The following is an 18,722-nucleotide window of genomic DNA, read 5'->3' as shown; positions in this document are numbered from 1 at the left end:
CCATATTTTGAGTGTCCAAAAAGAGGACACTCCACAGGGCCTCGCTCCCAGCCCCGCCCATGCCCCATCTCCGCCCCCTCCCCTGCTTCCCGCGAATCAAATATTCGCGGGAAGCCTGAAGCAGGCAGTAGGTAAGCTGGCGGGCGGCGGGGGGAGGAAGCGCGGCCCAGTCTGCCCCCCCCAACCGAGCGGCTCCCTCCGGCCGAGCACCCCCAGGCCAGCACTGCCGGCCCCCAGCCCCAGCCCCAGCACTGACGGCCCCCAGCCCCAGCCCAGCATTTACGGCCCCCGGGCCAGCACCCCTGGCCCCGCACCCCCGGGCCAGCCCCCGGCCCAGCACCGCTGGCCCCAGCCCGGCCCCCCAACCCAGCACCGCCAGCCCCGGCCCGGCCCCCCAACCCAGCACCGCCAGCCCTGGCCCCTGGCCCAGCACTGCCGGCCCCGCACCCCCGACCCAGCACCTCCCTATTTTCCCGGACATGTTCGGCTTTTTGGGATTTCCCCCCCGGACGGGGATTTGAGGCCCAAAAAGTCGGATGTCTGTGAAAATCTGGACATATGGTAACCCTAGGCACTTCCCTACAGCTACTTTCCCCTTTCAGCCAGCCTACGGCCAGCGCCCAGCTCCCCAACCTCTGATTGGCGACCACCCCAAGTACTGCCGCACCCTGAGGCCTGGGCGCGATATAGCGCATGCGTGACTCATGTCGGCTCGGCGGACATTTATTTGCATATTCTCCGAGGCCTGATTGGGCGTCCACTCCCGTCAGTCACCATCTCCTCACAGAGCGGCTCCGCCCCTCAACGGCGCGGCAGGGGCGGTTGTTGCGTCTGCGCAGTGCGTGTGACTGCTGAGGGGGGCGGAGGCAGCGGCCCTGCTGAGAGTTACCGCACACGGCACTTTCCCGCAAACTCCCGCCTGCCCCCGCGGCTACCACGCACAGTGCCTGGCGTTTGAGGACGAAGATGCTGCGAGTCTGTCAGCGAGCGGGGGCCGCGGCAGCCGCCCAGGTGAGCGGGGAAGGGGGGCGCCAGCAGCGAAGGCAGGAGCCGTTGCGGCTCCTGTGCCGGTCGCGCTACTGGGGGGGGGCTGTCTCGATAAGTCGCGCTACGCCACTTTCCGGCGAAGAGAATGAATCGGGGTCATGAGCACGACAGGAGACACGGGGAGAAGTCGCGTCCTCTAATCGCTGCTCAGCTTTCCCCAATGACGGGGCGCACGTAGAGGCTGATTGGCTGCCCGTCTATGAAGTGACGGCTGAAACGGCCAATAGAATGGTGCAGTCGGTTCTCCCGGTCTGGCTAGGTAGACTACGGGTCCCGGCATGCGAGGCGCAAACTCTGGCAAGGGGGAGTCGCGCTGCATGATGGTCCTTGTAGTCTTCGTGGGTCGGTACGGCTCTCACGCGCCGTAAAGTGGGAACGTTTGTAGCCTGCCGGCGACTACTCAGGAGAAGTCTACGGTCTTGAGGTGGAGCAGTGCATTGTGGGATTAATCGTTGTCACGGACGACTAAATTCTTCGAGCCAGGAGGAGCCCAGTTCCATGCTGTATACTGGGAGTGGTAGTTGCAGCCCCGCCCTCCTAAAAGGCTCTGGGCTGGGGCGCAGCATGCTGGGGACTGTAGTCTCCTTCGGCATCACCCCTACCATAGAGGCGGGCCTCTGCCAGCTGCACACATGGTAGAACTCCGTGAGCCTGGCTTTGGTTGTTCCCTGGCTGCTGTTTCAGTGTCTGGGAGCAGGAGGTGCAATAAACACGAAGAGGTGGTTGAAAAATGCTTACAGCTGTCTCTTGCTACAGGAGCAAAATGGACACATAGTTATTTCTAAAGCGCCCAGATGGCTATATCAGTAGAGAAGGACATGACCTTGTTCCTCTAATTTCTTCTGATTACAAGACTCTCACCCTCTCTTATTTCCTTCTAAATCGTCTATAATGACCACAACAAACGAACCAATATGCTAAAACTGCCCTAAAGCAATCCCTTGTTTTGGTTTCCCAGTGCACTCTCTCTAACATTTTTCTTCTATATTGTAACCTCTGCTGGACTGGGGCTGTTTTCATGTTGTCCTGTACACCCCAGAGCACATTTGTGTTTCATAAATAACAGGGAACATGATAACGGGAAGGAGTTATCTTTGGTTGAAGCTAAGGGGATACTTCAAACTTTGAGACTAACAGACGTATTGGAGCATAAGCTTTCATGGGTGAATACCCACTTTGTCAGACACACGGCATGCGTCTGACGAAGTGGGTGTTCACCCACGAAAGCTTATGCTCCATTACGTCTGTTAGTCTATAAGGTGCCACAAGACTCTCTCTTACTTTTTACAGATCCAGACTAACACTGATACGTCAAACTTTGAGTAAGTTTAAATGTTGCTGAAATCCACACAGCTAGCTTTATCATCTTTGCTTTTAAAAGCAGTTTTAAAGTCAATCCGCAAACGAGGGAATCTGCCACCTTCAATGAGTGGGACTTGTCAGTTTTGATAGTCACAGAGAAAAGAGGAATAGGAGAGAAGTGTATGATGTCATTCCAAGAAGCAGCCAATTGAAGGAAAAAAAAGTGGAACCTTGACTTTATCTCATGTTTGGAGATTATAAACTTGAAGTCTTTTTAAAGCAGTTTTTTACATTTTCTTCTGAAGACTGTAAGTATTTATAGATTGGACTGATTTTCAAGTACCTTGTTGGAATATTGTGTTTTTTCGTTAAAGAAGCACATTAAATAACTGACTTAATAAATATATACTTTTAGGGTTTTACTCAATACTTCAGTGTAGTTTAGGTTTTCCAACCACAGAGAATGCCAAAGAGCCAAAATATAAAAGGCCTGATGGCTTCGTAGTTGGAGTGTAATCTCTTTAAAGCTAGCCAGCCCCACAACAGCAGCTGGCATTCTTGTTGCCCTGTAAGGTTGAAGAACTCAGCATGCCAAGTCATCTGACATCCTCTAAATCAAGGTTTGTGGAAAGTTTGAGCTGTGGGGTGGGGTCCTAGAATGTAGACTTCCAGAAACTGCCAGCCATCTCTTGAGAGTTTTACACATGGACCCTTCCTGTTTTAAAGATCTTTGGAGACTCTCTATCAGATTTGAATAATCTGGGTTAGAGTATAGTTCTAAAATGTGGCTGTGGTCTGAAAAATTGTTATATAAAAAAGCATCTGAGTTGTGTGTGGGGTATATCAATGGCCTTCATATCTGTTTTCTCAGTTTGTAAGTAAATATCTTTCTAATAGATGAAGTCAAAGAGGTGGAGAGAGAGAGGAAGGACTATCTCAGATGGCAGGAGCTAGATGTAGAATGAGGCAGCATACCGAGCTTTAAAATCATAATGTTCCATCTTTTACTGAGTCACTTATTTTTATTTCCTATTTATGTTTCTGGAAGACTTGGGGCCTCAAAGGAGCTAGAAGCTGAAAATTAGAAACAAATGGTTTTAATTCTAGGGGCTGTTTTAATAGAGTGGTTAGGGCACCAACCTGGAAGGTGGGAGACCAAGGGTCCGGTCCAGTCCCCCTGCTCCAATCACTCTTGCATTATTTACCCACAATGGAACAGCTTCAGTAGGAGAGATTGATGGGAGCCTTGCATTAGGATATCCCATAGCTTAGTGGTTAGAGCACTCTCGTGAGAGGTGGGAGACCCCTGTTCAAATCCTTTCTCTCCCTCTGGCAGAGGAGGGAATTGAATTGGGTCTCCTATATCCCAGGTGAGTACTGAAAGCACTGGGCCAAAAGTTATAAGGTGGGCTGCTGCTGCCAGATTTTGAATAGGATCCAGTCCAGGTGGCAGCCTCTGAGCACACCTGCCAGATCAGGCAGCTCACACAACTTTAGGTGTTTGCCTGCCTGTCTTCCCCCAGTTTATGAATTGCTCTGGCGCTTAAGTGGGAGATAGGTGTCAGGACACCTGCGGCAGCAGTGTGCATGCCTAGAGGTAGACACTTAGGCACCAAGAGAACTTGAACCATGAAAACTTAGAGAAGAAGTGAGTTTAGACACCTACAAGGTTCAGTCAGAGATTTTGGATTGCAGTGGAGACCTGGGCACTGGAGTACCTTTGTGGATCTGGGCTAGTGTTCCTATGTAAATTAAACTTGTGGCTTTGGGAGGAGTATGGTGGTTAGTGTTTGTCTGTCACAGGATGGGGACATTTTTGTCCAGTTTGTCTGTGTTGTGTTGTGTTCTTTTTAAAGACTTTTAAAACAAGACCTGTTTAGACAATGTATGGTCTTGATGATGTAAAGTGATACACCTGTTTCCATTAATAATGGGAGGATGGATTTCAAATTTGTGGGCAGGTGTCCTTAATACACACATCTCTGCCATCAGGAGGATTAAGTTCTGCCTTGTCTGATTTTGTTCATTCCTATTTATTAAATGCATCTATTTTACATTCTAGGAGCACATCCTTGTTTTATAGATGCACATGCAAAAGGAATTAAAGTGGAGTACTAGCCTCATGCAGACACTTCCTTATTGTTGGCAGTCTACTGAGACCTGAGCACTGTTGTTGCCTATAAAGCTGATTTTCTGGCACTTTTCTCAAGCTCAAAATTAACTCAGCTTCTCTTTATGAAATGTATGGCAAATAGTACTTCTACTGCAAAATGGCTCTTTTAGAGGTTAGAAAGCCAAGATTAAAAAACCAAGAAAGGGATAAGTGGAAATTAAAATGTCAGATGGAATAAGTAGCACACAGATGGCACTTCAGTAGGAGGAGGAAATAGAATGCTTCTACAATGTCTTTGCCACGAGGGATCTGGGCTGTCAGCTTGACTCTTCATCAAAAGGCATTTCTGCTATCTTGGCTTTTAAACTCAGAAATAATTGCTTGTTCTTTATGCAGGAAATAGCAACAAACATGAAGTAATTAAACCCTCCAATATACTTTCCACTGTCAATACTTATAAGGAACATGGACCTAACTAGTTATATTTCCAGTAATTACACAAAAAAGAAATATTGGGATGATGCATTAGCTAATGATTTTATGAATTGCTAAACTAGGCTTGTAATAAATGTAGGTGTAATAATTGAAATGGACAAGAGTACCTCTAGGTAATTCCTCCTGTTCTTATCTGTAGAAGGAAAAGTGTATAGGAGATGTAAAACCACACACAGGCCAATCTCTGCTTACAAAACTCCTTAAGGTCCACAGATGTGCCAAACTGCTAGCAACCCTCTATACACTGTTGCATTTTAAGGCCTTGTCTTCACTGAGATTTTGTCAAATTCTTCCTGCATTTTGCTACTGTGGAAGTGGTAGCATACAGTGACTGCCAGCATTTTTACCACTCTGTCATCTAGAACTGCTCTGAGCCGTGATGACTGGTCTAAGCTAGTGCTTCCATAGGTGCACAAAAAGAGAAACAAGTCCTTCCCTCTCACACGATTCCTAAAAGCTGTTTGCTACGCAAATATAGGAACAAATATATATACTGACAAATCTTGTCACTAGTGTCTGGCCTCTCTAGAGGATGGAGTATTTGATCCATATTGAAAGGTGAAGTGGGAACAGTGGTTTTGCAGTCATATCACATAAGCACATTGTGAAAGTTGGAATCTTTGGCTCCACTGTGCTGTACCAACTGTTCATACCTAACTGCTCCTTTTTTTCTCCTTCCACTCTCTGCGTTGTACCTTTTTTCACCTGGCAAAAACTCCCTCTGAATGTACCATCCTCAGTCTCCTCCTTCAAATCCCTTGTCATCCCACTTCTGTAGCCTGAGTGCCCACTGATGACCTCCACTCCTGCGCTATTCCTTCCCTGTAGTGAGACTGGGGTAAAACTCCAAAAAGAACTTAGCAGCTTCATTTGCAATGTAATATAACACAGCTCATGTTATCTTAATGCTTGTCCTTCCCCTTCTTTGTCATTTATCTTAATTTGGTGTGTTTGAGTTAGATTGTGAGATCTTGAGGTCTGCATTGAAATTTTATTTCTGTAAAGTGCCATGCAGACTTCTAGTGTTATAAATATTAAAAATCAAACCACTGGTATTGAAAGTGTCAGGTCTCTGACCTGTGGTTTGGGAAGTTTCATGGGGTTTCAGCTCACTTCAGAAAAAGAAAGCACAGAAAGTGATGGGGTCTGTGGCTTGTCAGTCACGTGGGTGAGAATGTGGGGACAAAACTAAAGTTGGTCTGGGAAATTCACTGTAAATGTTTATTCTACAGACTTCTGTCTTTATTGTAATAGTCTACTAATATTAAAGGCAGTATATTCTTACTTTTAAGAAATCATTACCTTTCTTTCTTTTTACTTTTTCAAGTAGCAGTGGTAAGAGAATTCTTTTTATGCTTGTATAACTCAAACATGTCTGCTGCTGGTCTCGTGTTACTTGTATTAAATCAATAGTGCTAGACAGGGGAACAGACATTAAGATCCATAGACCACTGAGCCAGTAACTGCTCTGGGACCCATGTTTCTGCACTCTATGGGTTTAAAGCTTCTCAAGCATAGCCAGTGGCACTCACAGCCGTTAAACTCTGTCAGCATTGTGTTTAGAGGGGTTATAATTCCTGATGGGCATCTGATAGACTTTATAATTCCTGTTGGGTTATCTGATTCAGTTTCCAGCATTAAAGAACTTGAACTTGTATATACAAGATATCAGTGGGGCTTACTGCATAAAACTAGTATGAAATTTCTGCACTTGCCATTAAGTTATGAATAGACAAAAGAATTTGGAACTCTGGAAAGATATTAATTTTCCAAAGTCCAGTAATTTAAGAATAGTATATCTAATTAACACCAATTTTGTTCTCAACAAATTCTGCTCTGATTTGAAATTAAACATGAGGCTTCAGGCTGAAAGAAATTTTTGTTGGGAAACCTAAAAGAGGATCGGAAATAGGGTTTAAATGGAAACTGAATGGTAAATTCATAATAGTGACTCATAATAAAAACTCTTTTTTCAGAAGGAGTGAAAAGCAATCCCAATTAATCCTCTGTAGTAGTAGTGCTGACAAGTAGCCAAGAACCATGTTCCTAAAATTAAGGAATGCAAATAGCAGAGTACAAATTTTATGTGAATAAACATATTTATTCATACTGAGTAAAGGGTGTGGTAAAGAGCCACTAACTGTGAGTCAGAAGCAGATGTGACATTTTTGTACAAAGCAATAAAAGTTATACTTTAAAAGATTTTCATTTAAAAGAAATAAAAAAAAATCTTAGTTTGCATTTGCAAAGATTGACTCTAATAGGTTTTATCTGATTTCTGTATTTATAAATCTTGCTTCCTCGTTGCCCCATCATGAACCAAAAAAAACCTTAGTGCTGCCCACAACTGGATGGTTTTTGTAAACCAGCTTTGCAAGAGTAAGAAGCACGCATTTCCTGTCACTGAGCACTCATGTTTCTGTTGGCAGTTAAGTTTTTGGCTACAGTTCTGGAAAGAATAAGAAATAAGAATTCAGTGTATTGTGTTACTGCTTAAACTCTGTATGCTGTTTGAATAAATATGGAAACTGGGCTATAGGATCTGCTATACCTTTTATTTATCATAGAATATCAGGGTTGGAAGGGACCTCAGGAGGTCATCCAGTCCAACCCCCTGCTCAAAGCAGGACCAATCCCCAACTAAATTAAAAGCATAATGTCCAAAATAGCAATTTATCTTCCTTAACAAGCTCCTTTTAATTACATAACTTATCTGCTGCCTAAAATGCTTAACTGCGGGGAAAGTTCTCTTTGTGGTTTGTGTATTTGTTTCCCAGGAGTCCTGTACTATTCCTTCAGAAATTCGTACCCCTGTCTTTTGCTAGAATCATTAGTAGGAAGAGACTTCCCCTACTATCGGATTGGAGTGGGTTAGCCAATCTTTTCCGTCAATCTTAATATTCAACAGAAATGGATGTTCGACATTTTAGCATAGCTAATTCCTGATGTTCACAATAGTCTTTTTGAAATCTGAACCACGTTTCTGCTAAGACAGGAAAAAGAAAACAGGAAATATTCCCTGTCAGTGTTTGCCGCTCAGTCATTGCTGAATTACAGTGTATGTGTACCCTAAAGTGTACTCCAGTTGCACAGTCTAAGCTAAATTAAGTGCAAAACGTAAACAGTCAGCATAAATGGGAAAGGAAATTTAGATTTTTTTTGTTGTTGTTCAAAATTGCTTTGGTTTTAATAATGTAAAACGATGTTAGTAATGCAGGGAAGATGCTCCAAAATGACTTTTTTTTTTTTTTTTTTTTTTTTTTTTAAGAGTTTCTGGGTGGAATCTATTGTTTGGGGAAACTGCCCAATAATTAATTAGGGAGAAACAGAATCTCGTATCCCTGTTTTGATATCAGCTGTTCCTCTTCTACCTATTATCAGAATATACTTAAGAGGTAGTGATTGACTGTTTTGTGAATAAATGGAATTAGTTGAAATGCAGAAAATTTAAAAAATATTCTAAATTATATGCATCACTTTATTCTTGTGTTTTCTTCTTAGAATTGCCTGTGTGGTAAATATTCACTCCGTCCATTAAGACTGTGCCGCGGATATGCTACATCAGGGCAATCTGGGTATGTATTGTGTTTTGTAGCTGGTATTGGTACGTTAACCGATCTGACTCATCAAGAGTGAGTTTGGTTGTCCTTTTCGCTTACGTGGGATTTGCAATTACACATTTGTTGCAAGTATATGTTTATGGTTTGCAGCAACAGTTTATTGCGTGATTGCATCAGATTTAAAGCTGTCAAATGGTCATCACTGGGATGGGAAACCACTATAGAGAAGGTGGATTATTGCAGACGATGTTAGTTGGTGGCATTCTTGCCTCTGTGTTAGTCTGGAACCAGTGCCCCCGTGTGGTACTGAGGGACTTGGTAGTGCTGAAGGAGGACTCATGCAGATGAGATTTAAAACAGACTGAACTCTTCAGAAAATTGGCCCCATTTGCAGGTACAGAGCTTTCTTGAAAAGCTGGCCCTTAAAGTATATTAGCTGTCAGTGGAGTTAGACTCAATGGAAAGGTGCTGCCCTAAAAGTCTCTGGTTGCCCGATGGCATGATAAACCAAATGAATGGTTGTGGTGTTCTTCATTAGTTGCTCACAAATGCTTGTAACACTTTTCTATCCCTTGTGTTTAATATCAATATGGCAGGCTTTGTGTGGCTTAGAAAGCTGCAGTAATTAGAATAGTTAAGTTGAAGTTATTCAACTAGTTGCTATGTATATTTAGGTTTGCTTAGATATATTAGAAAAGTTGTGATGAATATTGAATACTTATAGGCCTTCATTTTAAAAAGGATGGCTTTCAGATCTATAACAACAATTTGGTGTTCCTCTCCGAGACTGTTAGTTTTCTGTCCTACTGGTTTGACATACATAAAAGCTTTCTCAGCTTTATTTCTTTTCTCTAGTGTTTCTGCAGGCAAAATTATTGGGGCAAGTGTCTTGTTTGCTGGCGGAGGAGTTGGTGGAACTGTTCTGTATGCTAATTATGATCCACGTTTCCGAGAGAATGTAGAGAAGACCCTCCCATACGCTGATAAACTCTTTGAAATGGCACTTGGTCCTGCTCCTTATAATGTGCCAATACCAAAGAAACCGGTAGGTTTTCACTTGAATTTTTTTACAAAGGAAACTTTTGCTCTGTTTCTCAAATTCTAAATATTTTTGATTCTATATACACAAGAGGCCAGAACTGTGAATTCAGCATGACTGTAATTAGGAAGTCAGTATGTATTTCTGATTTTTATTTTTTTTTTAAGGAGAGATTTAATAGATACACAATAAAAATCCTTTCATATTTCAGACATTGTGTGCTGCTGACTTACCAATTACCTTTTGACTGACGTCACCTGCTGTGTTGTTTATCCTGCAGCTTACTTGTGCACTGCTTCCTTTTGGTTTTAATATGGTTTCACAGTATCAAATGGATTGTGATTCATGGATTGTAAAATCTTGCCATTTTTACTTATTTGAGTGGCGAGGTCTAAAATGGATAGGTATTATGTCTGGTCATTAATGACCTGGAAAAGGGGGGAAACGGCACACTGATAACATTTCCATCTCGTATTATGCTAGAAGGAATAGTACTGAATAGGGATGTAGTGAGGTTAAGAAATATGAGCTGGAAATACATTTGTCCAGGCTGAATCACTTTAAGGTCATGCATCTTGGGGAACAGATAAACTTTAAAATCTTTAAAGGTAAGAGTGATAGAGAACACCATGTTGGATGTTGTATTGCAATAAAGGTCATATTGAGAAAGGCCATTGGCATCACGTTGCAGAAGGCAGGAGAGACCCTTTCTGCGATCCTGACTTGGGAAGGTGCTGAGTGCCCTTAGCTCCTATTGACTTTAACTTTAGAAATTTCACATTTACTTCATCAGAAAGAAAAGGCCTCCTGGCCAGGCATAGATGATGAAAAGCGTTCCTGGCCACTGCTGCTATCTGAGCTTTCAGAAGCAGGTGAGGATCCAGAAAGACCCCAGGGTTGCAAACCTGAGTTTTGTGGGGGAGGGAGGGAGCCTAGCATGTTCTCTGAATGGAACAGGACAATATAACTTACCCCAGTTACTTTAGTTGTTTCCCCATCTTAGCTAACGTTATTTCTTATCTGGGTTGAGTCTCAGCCGGTTTGTCCTTATTCAAGCCCTCTATCCCAGCCAGACGCTGAGTAAACCTATTAACTGCTTTGTCCATATTTGATGAAATGGAGACAACAAAACTGGCTGTCATCTGCCTAATAAAGGCATTGTAGCCTAAATTGCCTCATTTTCCCTAATGATCTGTATTGCACACTGGACAGGCTTGGGGGTGAAAGAATAGAATATTGCAGCCCTACCTGAGTGAATCTTTGGACTAAATGCACATTCAGTCAATATTAACTTCTGGGTCCTGTGAGAGAAATAAGAGCCATTCAAACTTGATTCATCTATTCCTGTCAGTCTGTAGCCATGTCAATTCATATTGTGGTCAATGGTATCAAAAGCACCTGATGTAAAAGTCAAGCAGTCATGATTACTCTATCTGTTATCCGTTGTCACTCGGTCATCTACCAATGAGCCAAGTGTGTTTTTTTTTTTTTTTTTTTTTCCCCCCCACTATATCCTGGTCTGAAAGTGGATTGCCTAGGATCTAGGAAATCTGAGACTCCAGGAGTTTCCATAGTTTTTTTTTCACCATCACCACCACTTTTGTAGCCTACCCAGAAAAGGGAGTGGGTGATAATTAGTGAGATCTTAATGTCAAATGCTGGTTCTTGAGCAAGGGCTTAATGTAAACTTTGTTGATGCCTGCCCTCACTAAGAGAGAGTGACAGTTTCTACCAGTACAGACCCAGTGTCTCCTTTCTAGATTTTATTATGCATCAAGGACAGGAGTCAGGTTTGGCAGTAATAGCCAAAAGTTCCCTAAATTCATCCAGAACATCAGTGAATGATGCTGACCAAAAATCGGAGAGCGTGTCTTGTTTGTCACCCCTCTTCTGCCAAAATAGATGCATTTCCCCTGGAGATGGTTGGCTTTGAATCAGGGTGATAAAAGTGAATTGAAAATTCCTCCAAGCGAGGACCCTTGACTCTGTTTCCAAGTGGTCATAGTCTGGATTAACCCGGAAGAAAAATTTAAAAAAACTAACTATTTATAGCTTGGCCAAGTGACAGCTAAGGGAGGACACAGTCTACCAGCATATAAAGACTATAAGTGCCAATAGGGGAGAGGACTTGTTTAATATGGTATAAGGATTTATCAGTAGGGGGTAATGAATATCAGAAAGAAACTTTGTCAGTGAGGTCTTACAGACTATGTAGTTCTCTCCATTGGGAAATAGTGGAAACCCAGTCTCCAGAGCTGCATGTGAGCCATTTGGTGAGTGTGTGAATAGTGTATCTAGAGTCTGTACACCGCCTGCATCAATACAGTTAATTGCTTTGTAGAGCTCTTTGGGGTACCTTGAATGTTATGGGGTGGTACTTGATAAAGACAGTCTGTTCAAATTCTTATATGTATCAAACTTTGTTCAAATTTAAATTACAACTAATGAATTCATTTTGAAAGAACTGAAAATTCTGAAGGCTGCTTTCAAATTAAAAATTGGGTGTGAAATTCTAAATTTACCATGTAAAATATGAAACTGATAGCAAAGGGTCTTGTATGGTCAAGTCTCTGATCTTGAAAATTGCTAACGCAAATGCCATTTTACATTCTAAGAGCATTTTGGGGTTATTCAGATAATCTGATCCGCTGCTGCCTGGTGGGTGGAGTTATTTGTTTTGAAGTGCTAGCAATGTACATGGTGTTGTACAGTATATAAAAAGAGGCCCTACGCTGAAATCTTTATAATCTAATAGAACTGTGACTCTTCGAATATTCATTGTATGACTGATAGTATGTGGTGATTTAAAAATATATATATTTGATTTTCAAGATGCAACCTGGTCCACTAAAAATCTCCTCTGTAGAAGAATCCAAACAGCCCAGTACCAAATCGCAGAAGAGTAAGACAGAAGCTCCTTCAACTTCAGTGGAAGAAAAAGGAGGTAACTTTCCAGAATGGTGTAAAAATGAAGATGCTATTTAGTGTGGGGAGAAGAACAAAATGGTTATTTTTGGTACACTTTAGATTGTCTTATTACATTATAAAACTATTTGTTATGTAATCATTAGCAAGATATTTGCTCTAGGACATAAGAACGGTCTTTTCTGTTCCAGTGGTGGGGTGCTCTGTGATTGCATTCTGGTTACTTTTCAGCCAGTGACTAGATATCTTTTTATGCAGCTGAAGACATGAATTAACTGGATTCTGAGGCTTGTACACAGGATTCAATAAGAATATCTTGGATACTTGTCTCCTAGGTCTTCTAAGTTTCTGGTAACTGCAAGGGGCTTAATGTGGGTAAACTGACACAGTTTGTAGAAGTTGGGAGTGTCCTGTCCTTCATTCCTACCTTCCGTTAAATTCTGAGTGGGAAGCAGTGTCTGGTTATCGGCCATGTATTATCTTTGCCTTGTGGGAGAAGGTGGCTTATTCACGCTCTGCATGTGGAATGTTCTTTCTTCCCAACATAAACATTCAGGTATAGTAACATATCTATACTATGTTATACACAGAAATTATACAAATAGTACTGTATATGTTGTTTTTATTTTACAGCAAGCTCAGAAGTAGCTCAGATAATTTCTGCAACAGGCGAAGCGTTGTCAATTCCAGCTCCAGGCATGCAGGATGACAAAGGTGAAAAAGATCACACACAAGGACACCATGAAGGGAAACACAAACCTGCTGCATCAGGTCCTTAAATGACTTATTAATCAGATCTAATGACTCAATCCTTCATGCCTTCTGCATGCAGACCTCTTACCAACTTGAGTGAATAAAGGACTGCAGGATTGGGCCTAATAAGTCCTTAGATAATGTGAAAAGATTTCTGCTTGATTAGTGCTTTGTGGAAAATCAGAACTGTATACATCCCACTCAACCTCCAATCTGGTGGTTTCTTTGCCAGAGTTCAGGAAAGCTATGTATTGAGGGCCTTAGCGCAGAAGCATCAATCACAAAACTTTAAAACACACTATGGCAAACCGATTAGAACAACTATGGCTTCTTTGCAATAATAGCATTTCCTTTTTTCAAAGATTGTTATTAGTATTATATTTAACAGGTCTCAGCGTCAATATGCCAACGGTAAACAAACACTTCAGAGTTAGCGTGAGCATTAAGAGCTAACTTGGTCTTGTGGTTACAGCATAGGGCTGGGAGTCAGGAGATCTGGATTCTCATCTCCTCTCTTCCAGACTTCCTGTATGAAAACTTTTCAGTTGTCCACTTACTGTGTGTTTTGGGGGCATGGAGAAATAGTGCAGTGTGAACGGTCCTAAACAGTGGGGGAATTGAACTCTGCTAATTGAAATTATATCATCCCATCTTTCTATAGGCTCCCTCCTAACCTTTCACTGCTTTGGCTGACCTTCCCAGCCATGTTAACAAAGCAATGGAAGTGGAAAACAATGGCTATTTACCATATGACAGTCCATGTTTCGTTTCCCAGTTGTATCTTAGCATTACTTTCCATCTCAATTTTTTGTTCAGTTTATCCTTATACAGCTGGCAGAAATGTAGAAATAAGTCTGATTATGTGTGTCTGTGCAGTTATCTTTGACTGCAAGGAGAGCTCAGGCTAAACTTTGCAACTCTGGAAATACAAGGTTTGAGGAGGTTGCTGGATGATGGTAGTGATGCTACCAATACAAATTAGACTCAAAAGGAAATGGTCCCTCTGATAAGTAACCCTGGTACTAATTTTGGTTTTTCACTAAGCCTTGTTTTTCCCTCTGCATCTCTGAGCCTAGATGAGGAATATATGTGTGGAGACTCCCCTGCCATAAAAGAACGGCCACCAGAGGAGGTTGCAGCCCGTCTTGCACAGCAAGACAAAGAGGAACAAGAGAAGATTTCATGTATGTAAATTAAGATATTATTTGGTTGTCATAGATAGGAATTCACGCTGTTGTAAATATACAATATAGCCATATGTATACATGATGGTGTACAAACAATAATTTATGAAGCAGCTACTGTGTTGTAGGCACACCTCTACCCCGATATAACGCTGTCCTCGGGAGCCAAAAAATCTTACCGTGTTATAGGTGAAACCGCGTTATATTGAACTTGCTCTGATCCGCTGGAGGGCGCAGCCCTCCCCTCCCCCCACCCCTCCGCACTGCTTTACCTCGTTATATCCGAATTCGTGTTATATCGGGTCGCGTTATATCTGGGTAGAGGTGTATATAAGACTGCTTTCATACCCTTTCCGTTCTCTTCTTGTCTGATCCCTCTGCCTGTCTTACATTAGTAAGAATAAGTGGCATTCTATTGTAGCAGAGTTAGCAATACAGGGGCAGCATGAACCACACTGGGATTTGTGTTGGGCCACTGGGAAAGAATGACGAGAGAGCTGTGTTGGAGAGCAGACTGCTTCAGAGGGGAAAAGTCCATTACAGGGGATCTTACTCAGTGCTTAATTTGTGCCAGGGCTTGTGAGAACCTTTGTACTTGCCCTTGATGCAGCACAGTCCACAAACGGGGAATTCTAAGGAATTCTCACTAATTCTTTTGGGTGGTGCCAATTGAGAAACTGTAGTGGGGGATATTAGTGTTACCCATATATATGCAAATGTGTTTTTATTATGGTAAGGGTGATTTAACTGTTTATTTCTCCAGCTCTTGCAGCAGCTTTGGAAGGAGCCCTAAGCAGTACTGCTCGAGTAACCCTTCAGGCAATTACTGCCCAGGAAGCTGCAGTACAAGCTGTTAATGCTCATGCTCAGATACTGAAGGAGGCTATGGATACTTCTGAGGTAAGTTGAATAAAATGCTGATGCAGCTCTTACTTTGTCTACCAAAGTATCTAGAAATGTTTATCATACAATTGAAGATAATATCAGATAATTGATTTTTCTCCTGGGAATAATCTCTAGCGTCTCCCATCTGATTTTGACTAGTCTTCATTGTAGTTTATCACAGGTGAAATTCATTTTAATATTTGTTTGGATTTTTTTGCAGGGGGGAGGGTTTAACATGTAATGGCACTTTTGTTCCTCAGTTTCCCTGTCTGTGAAATAGGGATAGTTCTTATTTACCTGCTCAATAGGGGTATTCAGAGAGTTAACATTTAATATATGTGAAGTGTGTAGGAAATGAATACACTAAATATTGTGGTAAGGGCATCAAACAGCCTTATAACTCCCCTTTAGATCACTTTGTTAAAACCATTACTGTTGCTAAAATAGTTCCAGTGGATTTCTCTTGCTATAGAAGTTCATTTGGTAGTGTCTAGTAGTGAATATGGAATGTGTTATAATGTAGTCTCACATCAGAGGATTCAGCAAACACTGTAAATGAACAAGTATATGGCAGACCAGTCTGAAGTGAGAAGCGCAGACACAGTTGCATGTGGGACGGAAAAAATTGTCTGTGACCACTGCAAGCTATTGTATCCTTGCTTTACACTGTTCATATTTTTCTTATAAGGTGCTGATACCTCTTTCTTCAAAGCGGTTAACAGAAACATGACAAATGTGCGGCCACCTTGCTCTGTCATGGAATGTTGCTTCCCAGTTACTGGGATCAACCTGGCATGTTTTCAAGCTTTACTTCAGTGTGTCTTTATGCCATTTGTACTGATCAACATAAGAGTGGGTGCCTTACATTGACTAACCATAATATATGGCCTTGGGTGTTCTTGGGTTGGCCATACAAACAAGGGGCCCAGGCCAATGCAGTTGAGTTGTTATAAACATGCGTTGAATGCCAGACATCCAACAACGATTAAGGAGTTTGTTTTAGGAACCTTGTGTCATTATCTGACCCAGCAAACAGACTGAAGACAGCACATAAGGAGCTGATCAAGTTTCCTGGTATGGCGGTGATACCATATAGAAGTGTTAGCACAACTGCCTGATAAACGTTTAGCTTCGTGCTTATTTGTATGCTTATAGTGTTCCATAGGCAGTGTGACAACATTGTAAATACAAAGCTTGCTTTGGCTATGCGATGGGTAATCTCATAGTTAGTTGTGACAGCATGCTCCCTAAGTAACAAAACTTCTCCATGGACTTGAGGAGCATTGTATGCATCCCCTGGCACAAGTTGGTATAGTACTTTATTTTTCTTTCAGCTAACTGTGAAACCAAAGCAATTAACTACATGAGTGAAGTGATCAGTTATAAATTGACTATCACCAATCCAGTGAGCAACCAGTGCATGGTCATTAGCACATAAAAGCGCCTAAATCTGCCACTTTTATGCAAGCATGGAAGCATTAAGCATTTATTCATGTAGAAATGAATAAATAATCCTCTGTCAATGTTATGAAATGCATCCATAAGCGTAGGTGAAAAAAGGATGGAAAAGAGTGTGGGAGCCATCATGAACCTTGTTTGGTGCAACTGATTACTAGAAAGGAGTCTGATATCTTGCCATTTTCCACCACTCTGGCCATCATCCCATTGTGCCCCAAATGACACAAAAAAACTTTGAAGAGAATCCAAAGATTAATAAGTTTCCAAAGTCGTTCATGATTTACAGAATCAAAAGCCTTGGCTAAGTTGGTGGACACCATATGAAGGTCATGGTTTTTCTCCTGTCACTTTTCCTGAAGTTGATGGGCTGTGAAGATCATATCCGTAGTGCCCTGTCCAGACCAAAATCCACATTGAGACTCAGGGAAGAAACTTCCAAAAGATAGGTGTTAAGTCTGTTCAGTATAACCCATTCAAGGCTTTTTCCAGCAATAGAAGATAGAGAAATGCCATGATGATTATCAGTTTGCCTTATCACCCATATGAAGATAAACGATGTTGGCATACTTGAAATCCTGTAGCACCGACTCTTGCAATATGGTACCCAGCCTGCTTGTAGATCTGTGCTGGAATGGCACCTGGTCTGGGTGCTTTCCCTTGTAACCTCTACTTGACTGCTATTATGGTCTCCTATCAGGTTAGGGCTGGTACAAGCTCTTCTTTTAAAGGGCGCTGTGGGATAGTATTAATTGCTTTCTCAGAAATGTTGGAAGGGCAGTTGAGCACCAAACTGCAATGTTTGTTTATCAAACAAGTATTTCTTTTTTGTCAGTTGAATGGATTGCTGTCCAGTGTGCAGACAGGGATTATTGCATTGCATCTGAGGCTATATGCAGCACAAAGGCCAGCAAAACAGCTTTGGGGGGTCTTTGTGATCTGCTGCCCATGGTAACTCCATGGCTTTATTTTTCTGACTGCTGATTTTTTTTATTTGCCAAAGTCTGGTATGAGCCACCTTCCTAGCTGCTGAATCCTTATCCTTAATGTAGACTTGATGGGTAGTATGCACTGAGTGTTTTGGGGTCATTCTCATCAAACCAGTCCTGGTTTCTCTTAACGAAGCCAAAAACTTCAGCAGCCATATTATATGTTGTATCTCAAAAATGTTTCGGGCTGTCTCTACATCCACTGAGATGTCTGTGGCTAAGGAATGTACATTAGCTATGCCAACATGCATATTTTCAGCAGAGGGCTGTTGCCTTCAGCAGTGTTCTAGGTCAGAAGGTGTGCAAGTGGCTAATTAGCATTACAGGAGCATATCCATAACTAATAAGGACTGGGCTTGAGGGGTCTCCCATGTGGAAAGTCTGAAATGGTGATACCACTTTTCACATTGGGGAATTTGGCAATCAATGCTACTGGATTGATAGGAACTGTAAGAAAAATATATTCATCTGTTTTAAAATGAAAGGAACGTGATTAAATAGGTTAAACTGAATCTAAAGTTTGAATTAAAAAAAAAAATATTTTTAAAACACAAGAACTAATATTCTAATTACTTGTATTGCATTTTTAAAGATCAGCAAGTATGAAGGAACGATAATCCACACTGTGTAGAGTCAGCTTTCAGAGTAGCAGCCGTGTTAGTCTGTATCCGCAAAAAGAACAGGAGTACTTGTGGCACCTTTGTTAGTCTCTAAGGTGCCACAAGTACTCCTGTTCTTTTTGTGTAGAGTCAAGCACAGGAGTTTCCCAGTAGCGTCCAATCAAAGACTGCTACATTGTTCTATTGCAGGAGAATCAATGTGGAATTGACTAGTTTATTTTCACTGTTTAGTCAGGACAAAGTGCATAAAGTAAACAGCATAAATTCTGATAAAATCAGATTTTTAAAACTTTCAGTTGTTGGTATTAGTAACAAAGGTAATTGTTTTTATATGACTTAAGTTAATTTTTAGAAG

At 41.8% G+C, this 18,722-nt stretch overlaps 1 protein-coding gene across 3 annotated transcripts in view; it reads left to right on the top strand.

Moving 5' to 3' along the window:
* The first annotated feature begins 829 nt into the window (after nucleotides 1-829).
* IMMT (inner membrane mitochondrial protein) overlaps nucleotides 830-18,722 on the top strand; it is a 34,804-nt gene continuing 16,911 nt past the window's right edge. For 2 of the 3 annotated variants that reach the window (XM_034771362.1, XM_034771361.1), the window contains exons 1-7: nucleotides 830-1,011; nucleotides 8,459-8,532; nucleotides 9,373-9,562; nucleotides 12,389-12,500; nucleotides 13,115-13,252; nucleotides 14,311-14,418; nucleotides 15,182-15,318. In XM_034771362.1, coding sequence (XP_034627253.1) covers nucleotides 967-1,011; nucleotides 8,459-8,532; nucleotides 9,373-9,562; nucleotides 12,389-12,500; nucleotides 13,115-13,252; nucleotides 14,311-14,418; nucleotides 15,182-15,318 — 804 coding nt within the window. In that variant the 5' untranslated portion in view covers nucleotides 830-966. The remainder of the gene's footprint in view (nucleotides 1,012-8,458; nucleotides 8,533-9,372; nucleotides 9,563-12,388; nucleotides 12,501-13,114; nucleotides 13,253-14,310; nucleotides 14,419-15,181; nucleotides 15,319-18,722) is intronic. The other variant, XM_034771363.1, reaches the window with a different exon arrangement.

The sequence above is a fragment of the Trachemys scripta genome, chromosome 5, assembly GCF_013100865.1.
Source record: "Trachemys scripta elegans isolate TJP31775 chromosome 5, CAS_Tse_1.0, whole genome shotgun sequence".
Taxonomy (NCBI): Eukaryota; Metazoa; Chordata; order Testudines; family Emydidae; genus Trachemys; species Trachemys scripta.
This window is presented reverse-complemented; position numbering and strand designations above follow the sequence as displayed.